Below are 12,970 nucleotides of genomic sequence, written 5' to 3' on the forward strand. Positions count from 1 at the left end.
TTAAACTGGTTTTCTTTGCCGATACGTATGCTAATTTATTTTAGTTTGATCTTAGTCTATGCAGTAAGATAACTAATTACAGAAAACTTAAGTTACAAATATTCAGGCTCATATGCAGACTGTAGGAGACTGCTGGCAATACAGGAAATTCAGTGCCGGTGCCATATCTGGCCACCAGCACTGGATTTCTGGACTATTTTTGGCTGGTCGAGACAGTCAACTATGCCAATACTCACCAGGTAGCCAGCTAAGTCTCAACGGCCAAACATATACCATCCTTTTAAGCAGTTAGGCCGCTGAACTTAGATGACCACCAACCAATCCAGAGACCGGTATATTCAGCGTGAGATAATCGGCTATCCCCCATTGAATAAATAGTCAGCTATGGGCTATTTAGCCACCCAGGAGCCTTTTCTGACCAGCTAAATAATGCTGAATATTGGGTCCATTGTACCTTCCAAAAGCACATAAATCAAACTGGATACACTGGACAGCAGCATATACTTTAAAAATGTAAAACTTGTTCATAGCTCATTTGTTTTTTGTTTTCTTTTTTTGGTCTGGCAAATTTTCTGCTCTAGCTCATTTGTGACTAGTTTTGATTAGGTTATGGCACCATGAGCCTTTATTCACAGTTACCCAATTTCGTATCTCCTGCTACCTCAACCCAACAGCCTGTAGCCGATGATAACAAACCATAGCTCCTTATGGAATTTGGCTAAGAGAACTGATAGCCAAATTACCTCTCCCCAAATGCCTGCAAAAATTGTCCCTGCAGCATCTCCAGCTAGCCAATGGAGCAAAGGTCAGGCTTAGGAACTGAATGCAGCAGCTCTACCTGGCAATGTACAAGATCTGGCACTCAGTCAGCACTTAGTTTTCTACAACCCAACCGCAGCACAATAATGCATGACAATTAAGTAAGAAAATACAACTCAGCGTGTGGTTTGAGGCCAAGGTCAATGGTTCAGTAGCAGTGCTATGCAGGCGATCCTGAACCCAATGTTTGCTTCTCAGGCTAGTTAGAAATGGTTGTGCTGTGGAAAGAGTAAAAAAAACAAAACAAAACTGCAGAAAAATGTACAAGGTATAGGAATTTATTCAATAAAAGTCATAAAAACATGTACAATATAAATAAACCAAATATATAAAAAAACTGCAGTTCTGTTTTGGTTTTTTGCTTCGCATCTTCACTGCAGTCTCCGTTGGTTCTTTTTAGCCTTGCCCTGTGGAAAGAGTATCCACAGTCCTTGGGAAGATGAAATCCCAGTCACTGTATGAAAAAGACCCCCTGTTGCTTAGAGTCAAGTTGTCTCTGGATGAGGACTACTGCTGTGATTACAGAGGAGACATCCCCCTTCACTCCCCCCCCTGCCCCAAGATAATTACTAAAGAATATTCATGGCACCTGTGTCTCAGTAGAAGCTGGTTCCAATTTAACAAGAAGCCCAAACCAGCAAGAGAAGACTGGTGGGTCAAAAGAAAAAAGAAAGTAGGACTAACAAACTTACCATTGGAAAACTAAGTTTACGCGTTATTTCTATATAGTCTTCATTTCTTTCTCTAACTTGGGACTGTCCTGCAGCAAAATGGCTGCATACAAAGCAAAGACTGGTTGTATGAATCAACATTCGGATGGCTACAGCCCCTTTATTACCAGTGGCCCCCCCCATTCCTGTCTTCACAGTATCAACTGCGACATCCCTAAAAAAAAAAAGGGAGACATGCTTAGAGATGTTGCACTGGAAAAGAAACTTTATGTAAGCAACAACAGTGGCTGACACATTTGTAAGGATCTTGTTCTGTCAGGTTTGTGATACAATTGCATGCTAAATCAGGCTCTCAACACTTAGTTCCCATAATAGACTGACCAGAATGGGAGGGAGCCAGGTAAGGTATGGGGGTCTCTCTTTTCATCTTTACTCTTCTGATTTAAGTCGAGCACAGGACTTCTCTCTCCACCATCTGATGTGAGTCAGTAATGGGGTGTGTCTCAGACTTCCCACTTTTCTTCCCCTTTTTTGCTGGCTGGCAGTATATCAAACTTTGTATCATGTCAGACACCTATGCTGCCAAGATTCTGAATTGTGTGGTGACCTATAGTTATTGCTGGGTCTGCTAGCACTAGGTGATTTGCACTACAAGACTGAACCTGGCAGACAGATGAGGATGATGCAGACTTGGGCTGCACTGAATATTATTCAATTCTTTTTTTTTTATAATTCTTTATTCATTTTCAAATTTTAAATGAAGTGTACAAAATATTGAATTACAACTAATGAATACACAATATCACTTTTATATCTAATACATAATATTCTAAACATATTTTTATCCCCTCTCCCTCCCCCCACCCTTCAAGTACTTTCCAATCACCCCATACATATTATATACCATATTATAACATGTTGTGTAAAAATTATTTTCACTACCCCCCCTCCATGTGTGTCACAAAGAAGATATTGAAAAGAAGAAGAGAAAACCTACTATTCATTCACTACAATATGTCAATGGCCCCCATATTTTTATAAATTTTGGATATATCCCTCTTTGTATTGCTATTGCTCTTTCCATTTTGAATATATGACAAATTGTATTCCACCAAAATGTATAATTAAGGTTACTATGATTCTTCCAGTTATTAGTTATATGCTGAATGGCAACCCCTGTCATGACTAGTAAAAGCTTATTATTTTCTGGTGAAATTTGACTTTTTTTTCTCATCATCATTCCAAATAACACTGTATCATATGATATTGCTACATGATTTTCCATCAATTTATTAATTTGTGGCCAAATTGCATTCCAAAAACTTTTAATGTAGGGACAATGATACAGTAAATGATCCAACGTCCCAGGTTCCAGATTACAGTGCCAGCATTTATTGGACTTAGAACTATCTAATTTTTGCAAACGTGTAGGGGTCCAAAAAGCTCTATGTAATAAAAAGAACCAAGTTTGTCTCATAGATGCTGACACTGTACATCTCATTCTCCAAGACCAAATTAGTGGCCATTGAGATGCAGTAATTTGATGCTTAATCTCAATGCTCCAAATGTCTCTTAGACCATTTTTTGGTTTTTTATTCAAATATCCAGATATTAATTTATACCACAATGCAGCTTGATGCCCTAGGAAGTCTGCTTGAAAACATAAGAACTCTAAACTATATTGATTATTCAATGTTTTCCATTCAGGGAACCCAACCTGAATGGCCTGCTTCAATTGCAACCATTTAAAACTTTGTGTTTTACTAAGACCAAATCTATGTTGCAATTGTGAAAATTCCAGCAGTTTACCTTCTGAAATAACATCATTTAGAGATCGAATGCCTGCAATAATCCAGTTCTTCCAAAGGATTTGAGCTCCGCCAATTTTGATCTTGGAGTTTATCCATAGAGACTGATTAGTTGACTTGTTTATTGGGATAGGTGTTAATTTACTAATAAACCTCAACGTTTTCCAAGTATCCATTAATATCTTATTTTCTCTGTATCTTCTAGGCATGTTAATACTTGGAAGATGAACTAAATTTAGGGGAAACATAGGCGCCATTCCAAATACAACCAATCTGGTGCATTATCTATAAGTTCTGGGAGGATCCAATACATACCCTGACGTAGAATATAGGCTTGATGGTACCTATAAAAATTTGGAAAATTTACCCCTCCCTCCTTAATTGATTTTTGCAAAGTTACTAACGCTATTCTAGGTATTTTACCAAGCCAAAGAAATTTCGCTAAAATGCTATTAAGCTTTTTATAAAAGGACCCCTGAAAATAGATAGGTATCATACTCATTTGGTAACAAACTACAGGCAACATCATCATTTTAATAGTTTGAACTCTCCCCCACCAAGAAATATGTAAAGGGTTCCATTGCTCACACAACTCCGTAACTTTTTTTAATACACATTTTTCATTCTCTTTTACGGTATCTTCAATTGTATTTTTAACTTGAATGCCAAGATATTTAAATCCTTCTTCCTTCCATATGAACGGAAAATCTTCAAATAGTCCTTTTACACAATGAACATTTAAAGGTATAATTTCCGACTTACTCCAGTTAATTTTATAACCTGAAAATTTACCAAACATATCAATTAATTCTAATAGACATGATAAGGTAGACTCTGGATTTCTCAAATAAAGTAAAATATCATCCGCATATGCCGAAACTTTATATTCCATATCAGAGTATGGAATACCCTGTATCCCCCCTGCTTGCTGTATTGCTAATAATAAGGGTTCTAATACAACATCAAATAACAAAGGAGATAAAGGACAACCTTGTCTAACTCCCCTTTGCAATTTAAAACCTTCAGATATCATATTATTAATACTTAATCTTGCAATCGGGAAGCTATACAATGTTTTTACCATTTGTATAAATCCAGAACCTATACCAAACCATTCTAAAGCTTGATACATAAAATTCCATTCTACTCTATCAAACGCTTTTTCTGCATCCAATGAAACTGTAAAAGCCGGTTCATCCATTTTTTTGATAAATTTAACATATGAAACAATAATCTAGAGTTATTAGAGGAATGCCTTTTAGCAACAAAACCAGTCTGATGCGTGTCTATAATATGTGGGAGAGCTTTGGCTAATCTCAAAGCCAAAATTTTCGCCAAAAGTTTATTATCCACATTTATTAAAGATATAGGCCTGTAGTTCGAAACCAAAGTAGGATCTTTATTTGGCTTAGGCAAAACTATTACTAATGATTCAGCCATAGTACCTTTAATATCACCTTTTATAAGTTGTGTTTGATATAAATTTAGTAAAAATGGGGAAAGGACATTTTGAAATGTTTTATAAAATTCTACTGTATAACCATCACCACCTGGAGCGGATCCAACTCTAAGAGATCTCAATGCTGTTTCTAATTCTTTTAATGATATAGGTTCATCTAAACTCCGTTTTATATGATCAGGAACCTTAGGTCCATTAATTAAATCTAAAAAATTTTTACCATCTTTTTGCCTCTCCAAATAAGGCTCGGAAGAATACAGGTCCTTATAAAATTTTAGAAATTGTTTTAAAATTATATCTGTTTGATTTGTTATTATACCATTATCATCTTTTATCCCATTAATATTAGTTTTTCTTTTTTTTGCTTTAAGATAATTCACTAATAATCTTCCCGCCTTATTAGAATTTCCATAATACATTGTTTGCTTGGAAAACAAATCTCTTCTTATCATTTTTGAAGTTAATTCATTATATTTACCTTTTGCTTTCAAAAGAGCTTGTAAAACCTCATGTTCCCATTTACTTACCAATTTAGTTTCTAATATTTTAATTTCTTTTTCTAACTCTATATACTGCATTTTAATCTGTTTCCTAACAAAAGCTGAATATGATATAATATTACCTCTCATAGTTGCTTTAAATGCATCCCATACATTTTCAATAGATGTATCCTCCACTAAATTCATTTGAAAGAAATCATTAATTTGTGTTTTAAAATTTTCCAAAAATTTGTCATCCACAAGCAATGCATTATCAAATCTCCAAAGAGGTCTTCTATTCTCTAATTGATCTAATTGTAATTCTATCCATACTCCCGCATGATCCGAAATAATAATAGGATCTATGGAAGCTTTAATCACTTGTTGCACCTTATGTGATGAAATAAAAATATAAACTATTCTTGAAAATGATTTATGAACCTGTGAACAAAATGAAAATTCCTGATCATTAAAATAATACGCCATATATCCTTCAAATCACATGATTGAGCCAAATTATCTAAACCTAAAGATTTTATGCTTTTACCTGTTTTTTTATCCAATAATGGATCTATTACAGCATTAAAATCTCCAGCCACCACTAAATTAGAAGCAGCCAGTGGTAACAACATACTCTGCAACTTTTTTAAAAATTCTGATTGATTCGAATTAGGGGCATATATATTAAACAACGTCAGGGTATTATTTCCCATACTTATATCAATATGTATCCATCTTCCATGTGGATCTGAATTTACTACCTTAAAATTGGCCATACATTTTTTATTTATAAGAACTGCTACCCCTGCTTTTTTACCTACTGCTGGAGCAAAAAACATTCCTTTACCCACCCACCCTTTAGTTTCTGTGATTCCTTTATATTCAGATGAGTCTCCTGCAAACAATAAACATCCGCGTTTTGCTTTTTTTAAAATGCTAATACCTTTTTTCTTTTGATTACATGATTCAGGCCATTGACATTAATAGAAAATATCTTAAAATACATTATATATTTTAAACTTCTCATCATAATCTTCTTCCTTCCTTCCTTCATATTTAAGATCTAAAAAATTTATCTCAATGACACACATTTTTACCCCTGAAGTATCCAACCCCTTATTGATCTTTTCCTTAATCATTCTAGTAATACCTTTAAAACCCATCTTTTTCCCACCCTTCCCCCCCCCAATATAATGACTACTTAAGGACACACATTGGAACAGCAACCCCAACATCCCCCTCCCCCCCAGGCAACCAATATTAATTAATATCCCCTTTATCATTTCTTAAGATAAACTCATTAATCTTCCACAGTGTATCTTAGTATATCTCTCTTCTAAACATAAAATCTTTTTTTTTTTTTTACCATTTTAAAATAATTATATTCTCTATCGGTTATTTAACCTTTGATAACTTTAACCATATTTAATTCCTAACATTCCACTAATGTATCTTTATCTACTCACCAATCTTTAAATTTATTTCCCCAATATTTTAGTTTATACCACAAAATTCTATCATAAACATATATTTAATAAAGTAGTGTTATTTTTCCTATATCTCATACACTCTAATCCAGCAACCCTTATCATCCTTTTAATATCTAAACACAAATATCCATATCTTCATATACTTCTTTAAAAGTTGATTACAATTTTATAATTTTTATCATCTATTTATATATCAACATTTTTTTTTTCCATTCTGAAAAATGAAATTTTTAATTTTATAATTATTATTAAATTTTTTTTTATACATTTTCCTCTTTTCCAATTAAAATCCAATCCTTTTGAAACTATAATATTACAAAATCAAACTTTACAATTAATCTTTTAGTCATCTCCTTCAATTATCAATAATTTCATATTATGTATCTTTCTTGTATATTTTTCATTTTCATTCTTTTACTTGCATCTAAATGTCATAGATCATTTTTGTATATGATTAGTCCATTCTACATTCTTCTTTTTGTTTTCCTTTCATTCATTACTTTTCGTTTGTTAATTTATTAAATTAACTGATCTTTCATATTGTTTTCTTATCTATATCCTTCTTCCCTTTAGTCTCTAGACTGTCATTTGTCATTTTATTTAATATCCTTTTTTTTTTATCCATTCTGCTTTCTTCTTTTACCCATTTGTATTATCTGGTTCATTCTTCACTTTTCTCCTTTTGTTAATTATTCAAGTTCTTTATTTCTTTCTGTTCACTTTTTACTCCAGCCATCCAACCTTTACTCGTCTAAAGTTTAGTCTCGTGAGTTTCCAGTCCATCTTTCTTGTCTATTACTTCTTTATATTTTTTATTGTCTTTTTCCTTTGTTCATTTTATTTCCTGTTCTTTTATTTCATATTCTTCTTTCTTCAGTACTCCAAAGTCTCATAGTTTTACATTAAATTTTTTGCACAAATCCATCAAAACCAGACTTGATATTTTCTGTTCATTTCAACATCCATTATGTTAAAATGACATAGGTTCTGATTTTGAAAGAAAGGTCTTTAGCTTTTCCGGATCTTCAAAATACAAAGATTTATCCCCAGAAGATACCCTCATTTTTGCTGGGTAATACAATCCATATTTATATTCTTTTTCCTTTAATTGAGGTCTCAAGTCAAAGAATTTCTTCCTTTTGTTTGCTGTGTTTTTAGCAAAATCAGGCAAAAACCATATTTTGGATCCTTTATAATTTAAATTTTTATCTTTCTTGGCAGCATTTAAAATTTCTATTGCTTGCTGGTATCTTAACATTTTAAATATTAATGGTCTTGGTCTGCCTTGATTTTCCATATTTTTTAATGGGATCCTGTGCGCCCTTTCTATTTCCAAAGGCTGTTTAAAATCCAATTGCAGTATTTTAGGAATTAGATTTTCTAAAAACTGTATGGCATTTTTCCCTTCCAAATTTTCCTGCATTCCAAAAAGTTTTATATTCTTTCTTCTTCCTCGGTTTTCATAATCTTCCAGCTGATTTTTCAATTGAATCAGTTCCAAACTGTCATTTTTACATCTGTTTCCTTCACATTCTAAAACCTCCATTTTAGCTTCTAAGTCAGTTGTTCTTTTATTATTTATTTCCATTTGTCTGTGGATATTTAGTATTTCTTCCTTCATTTCAGCCATATTACTCACAGTCTCTTTAAGCATTTGTTTAATTTGTCTCAGTTCCTCCATAACTTCGGCTTTGCTCAGCACATCCGACTCTTCAGCAGGAAGCGGAACCTTACTCGGGGTAATTTGATCCTGCTTCTGCCTTTTCGCCGACCCACCAGTTTCATTTTTGTTTTGTCGGGTGCTTGCCATGCTCCCGCTCTTCTTTTCTCTGTTTTTCGCCGAAATCGGCTTAAAAGGGAAAACTTTTTTTTGCCGACCGTTGCCAGGTTGAGAGGAGCGCCGCGATCACAAGTCCATTTTGTGTGCGCGCTAAGCCACGCCCCTTTAATATTATTCAATTCAATTTGGCCCTGAATAGTGCGCCAAAATACATTATTCATACTCAGCCAAATAGTGATTTAAATCCAAATATAAATAATCCAGGGTTCTTCTGTGCTAAATCCTACTGAAATAAACACTCGATCTCCAATTTCATGCTACTTCTTTTATTATTTGTTATGTTAAATGCCTTTTCTTCGTATTCAGTAAATGAACTCAGCCAAATAATACTTTTCATCATTCATATCAGGCCAAATAGTAAAATATGCGATTTGGTACAGCTCTAGCAGACATGACATGCTAATTCCTCGTTTGTTGTGGAGAGAGGAAGGAAAGAATTGTCACGAAGCTGAAGTGCACGTCCGTTTGCTGTGAAAGTGGGCCCCAGGTTGGACTAAGAATGGCAGGAAGGCAAGCAACTACACACACTGCTTGAGCTCTAGAAGAATTTAGCTTTTAGGAGAGGGAGACCCCTTATGGTAGGTTAAACAAGCTTCTCTTCCCCACATCAACATAACACAATGGTCAAGACCTCATGAAGGGAGAACCTTAAAATCAGGAAAGTGCAGGAGGAAGCAGCAAAACAAAGGATGAAACACGCCCTCCCCCCAAAAAAAAAAAAATTATCCAAGTAATACAAAAAAAAAAAAAGTCAGGACCCTTGATCATTTATTAGGCAAGAAATCTTCAGTAATTAGGATGAGGAGGAAAATCTTAAAAAAGATGGTATAAGTTCTTTACAGCATATTAACAAAATGGAAGTTAATGGATTGCAGCTAGCTACACCTCTTGAGATGGAATTACTGGCTCTATATTATCTGCCATGTTAACACGCAGTAACTATCTCCACATTTGCTGTGATGCATATTGCCTCCATATTTGCTGTGATGCATAACCCCTTAAGTGTTAGGCTATTAATGCAAAAATTACTGTGCACCAAGAGGTCAATTCTATAATTCCACTTAGGCACTCTTAGCCTGGGTGGTAAGGACCCATTTTATAATGGAACCTAGACACTAGTATCAGCATGGGTGGGGCATAGGCAGGGATCCTGCTTACGCACATAACTTACAAAGTACTGTAAGTTATGGACATCCATGCTGCACTTAGTTATCCTCTATAATAAAACCCTAAGCGTGCATACGCACTTAAGGTTTTGTGATCCTTGCCACCATGGTGTCTGCCTCCGTGCCGAATTCGATTTCCGAACATGGAGGCAAGGAAACACGCCGGTGACTCCCCCCTCCCGCCCTCACTCACCAACCGCTGCTGCTGCTGCTCCTCTTCAAAGCAGCCTGCTGAGGATCGCCGGCTGGCTATAGCGAACCTCGCAGGCCGCTCTCCACCTCGGTAGCACATTCCCTCTGACGCGATCTCGTGCATCAGAAGGAACTTGCTACCGAGGTGGAGAGCAGCCTGTGAGGTTCGCTACAGCTGGCTGGCGATCCTCAGCAGGCTGCTTTGAAGAGGAGCAGCAGCGGCGGCAGTGGTTCATGCCGGTGGGCCAGAAGACACCAGGAAGCCGGGATGGAGGGAGGGTAAGAACAGGAGCAATACAGGCAGGCAGAGGGCCAGGGCGAGAGGGAAAGGGGCTGCTTTGGGGGGAGGGGTATGCTGGGGGGCAGACAGCAATCATGCTTTGCTCTGGGAGGGGGGAACAGAAGGGGGCCACGGAGCAGGCAGGCATAGCACAACAGGAGACCAGGGGGAGAGGGAAAGGGGAATGACAGACAGACAGGGGGCCAGAGAGACAGACAGAAAGGAAGACAGACAGACAGAGTCCACGGAGAGAGACAAAGAAAAAAAGACAGACAGACAGCGGCCAAGGAGAGAGAGAGAGAAAGAAATAAAGACAGACAAGACACACACATCTATTCTAGCACCTGTTAATGTAACGGGCTTAAAGACTAGTGTCATTCATAAAGCTAGTATACAAGCAGGTACCTAAATGCAGAGATGCACGTAACTTACAGTATTCTAAGTTATGTGTGGAAGCGGGAGCCCCATCTAAATCCCACACATGCTTTGTTCGAGTACGGCCCTTTATAAATATGTGCTATGTAAGGTAAACAGGTATTTGAAGAATAGCGTTTCTGTGCCTTGCTAGTACTGATGTAGAAAAACCATTAAGTATTCTAAATATTTATGTAGGCAACAAAATTGTAAATCTAATGCCTAGGCTATAGAATTGTTCTTTAAATGTTAAGGAGTGGCCTAATGGTTAATGCAGTAAACCGAGATCCTGGGAAACTGGGTTTGATTCCACTTCAGCTCCTTGTAACCTTGGGCAAGGCATTTTACCCTCCACCAACCCAGATACAAAAATATCTTAGCTGTGAGCCCACTAGGGACAGAGGAAGTACTTGAGAATAATGTGCATAGCGCTATGTACATTTAGTAGAACTATATAAATAAGTAGCATTGTTAATAGTAGCGTTAGTGAATATTGCTTCTCAAGTTAAGCAGCTAACACAGCTTAGTTTATCTATTGTTCAAAAATGAACTTTGCATACATTCTTGAACAAATGGAATAAACATAGGAATTTAAACTCCCCCCCCCTTTTACTAAGCTGTAGTAGAGGTTGCTACCATGGCCTGGAGCACTAAAGGGCAAATTCTATAAGAAGCGCCCAAAAGTTAGGCAAGTAATTAGGCACTGTTCAGCACGATTCAAGTAAAATTGGGTGCTGTTTAATGAATCATGCTGAGCGGAACCTATTTTGGAGGAACCCATTAAATAGGCCAGCTCTAGGCACAACTAAAAGTTAGGCACCTAGCTGAGCATTTAAGCACGCTTAAGAGCAGTGATTTGGCAAGAAGGCGCCTAACATGTAACCATGCCCACGCCTACTATGCATGGCGCCTATTTTTTTGAAGGTCGCCTAAATTTTTAGAGGCGTCTTGTTACAGAATCGCTCTTTCTTAATAGGCGCCTAGGTTTCAATCAGTGCTGATTAAAAAGCTCATTGAACTTGTTATTCAATTTAGATAGGCGCCTATCTAGTTGGGCGCCTCCAAAATAGGTGCCTAACTTTAGGCGCTGGTTACAGAATTTGGGCCTAAATGCTCTGATGCTCATAGAATTCCGAGCTATGGTAGAAATCTCTACCGTGGTTTAGTAAAAGAGAGCCTTAATGAGCCATTACATTTCCCAACTATGACGAAATTACTACCCAACCACAGCAATACTGGATACAGAGATGCAAAATTCACATGGACTCTCGTAAGAAATCTCATCCAGGATCCAACATGCCTGTTTCTTGAGCAAGCCATACAAAAGCTTGTAGAAAGCAGCATATATAATTCTTGATTTCTGACACACACATTAGTTAACCACAGCAACTAATGTGGTAATCATATCTGCAATGGAAGCATCACCATTATCATTTTTCTTTTATCAAGATTTTGCATAATAATTTACTATTTAATTTAGTTAATATAGAAAACAGCCAACTGGTTTAACTGAAATATCAAGGACTTATATTAAATCTCAATTAGGCTTTAAACAGGAACACTTTGCTGTCTTTTATGACTGCATTTGTCTATGTGATTTAATTCAAAATGCCTTAACCAACAATAAAAAGTAAATCTTTATGCTGAAAGGAGAATAACAATGCCAAATAGATGTCTTCTATGGCTCTTATGGGAGATCTGCATCTCCAAATGCCTGTTACTTGGCACTGTTGCTCTCGTTCAACATCAAATTATATAAAGCAGCTGTTTCACCATTTGCAAATTAAAGGGTTAATAAACATCAGCATGAAAATGGCAGCTCTGCTTTAGCCCTGATCTTAAATTTGAAATGCACCTCTGACTAATCAGATATGTGTCCATTAGGAGTAGTGTTTGCTTATTCCTGAGGGCAATCCTTAAATAACTTGTGATTTTATGACTCATCCCTTTTTTCATGAGCACTGAAAATATCAGGGCATCCCTAGGTACTTAGACTTGGGACTTCTCCACTTTCCCTTCTCAAATTCTTCTCTCCTTTCCTTTTGCAATCCTCTATCTAATCCACTTCTCCTCCCTCCTGACAGCAGTAAGCAAACAGAATTATGAGGGGATAAAACTGAAGAAGGATATATGTGAATATGTGTAGGTACGGGTTGGTGTTAGAGAAAAATCATGACATATGGAGATGGAGCATGCACTTACTGACTCGACATCAAAGCAAATGCATAGCCTTGGATGCAAAGTATTGTCAAGCATAATCAAGGCTCAACAATACCTCTGTAGGCAAACATCCAAGTTATAGATTATTTCTTGTATTCAAAACATGGCTTCATTTTTTGATCCTGGCCTCAT

The 12,970-nt window shown here is 36.4% G+C and overlaps 1 protein-coding gene across 4 annotated transcripts in view; it reads right to left on the minus strand.

Annotated features, from left to right (window-relative positions):
- SYNJ1 (synaptojanin 1) overlaps positions 1-12,970 on the minus strand; it is a 266,393-nt gene that overhangs the window by 134,180 nt on the left and 119,243 nt on the right. For all 4 annotated transcript variants that reach the window (XM_033947942.1, XM_033947940.1, XM_033947941.1 and 1 more), the window contains exon 16: positions 1,512-1,704. In XM_033947942.1, the coding sequence (XP_033803833.1) occupies positions 1,512-1,704 (193 nt within the window). The remainder of the gene's footprint in view (positions 1-1,511; positions 1,705-12,970) is intronic.

Source organism: Geotrypetes seraphini, chromosome 6 (assembly GCF_902459505.1).
Source record: "Geotrypetes seraphini chromosome 6, aGeoSer1.1, whole genome shotgun sequence".
Lineage (NCBI taxonomy): Eukaryota > Metazoa > Chordata > Amphibia > Gymnophiona > Dermophiidae > Geotrypetes > Geotrypetes seraphini.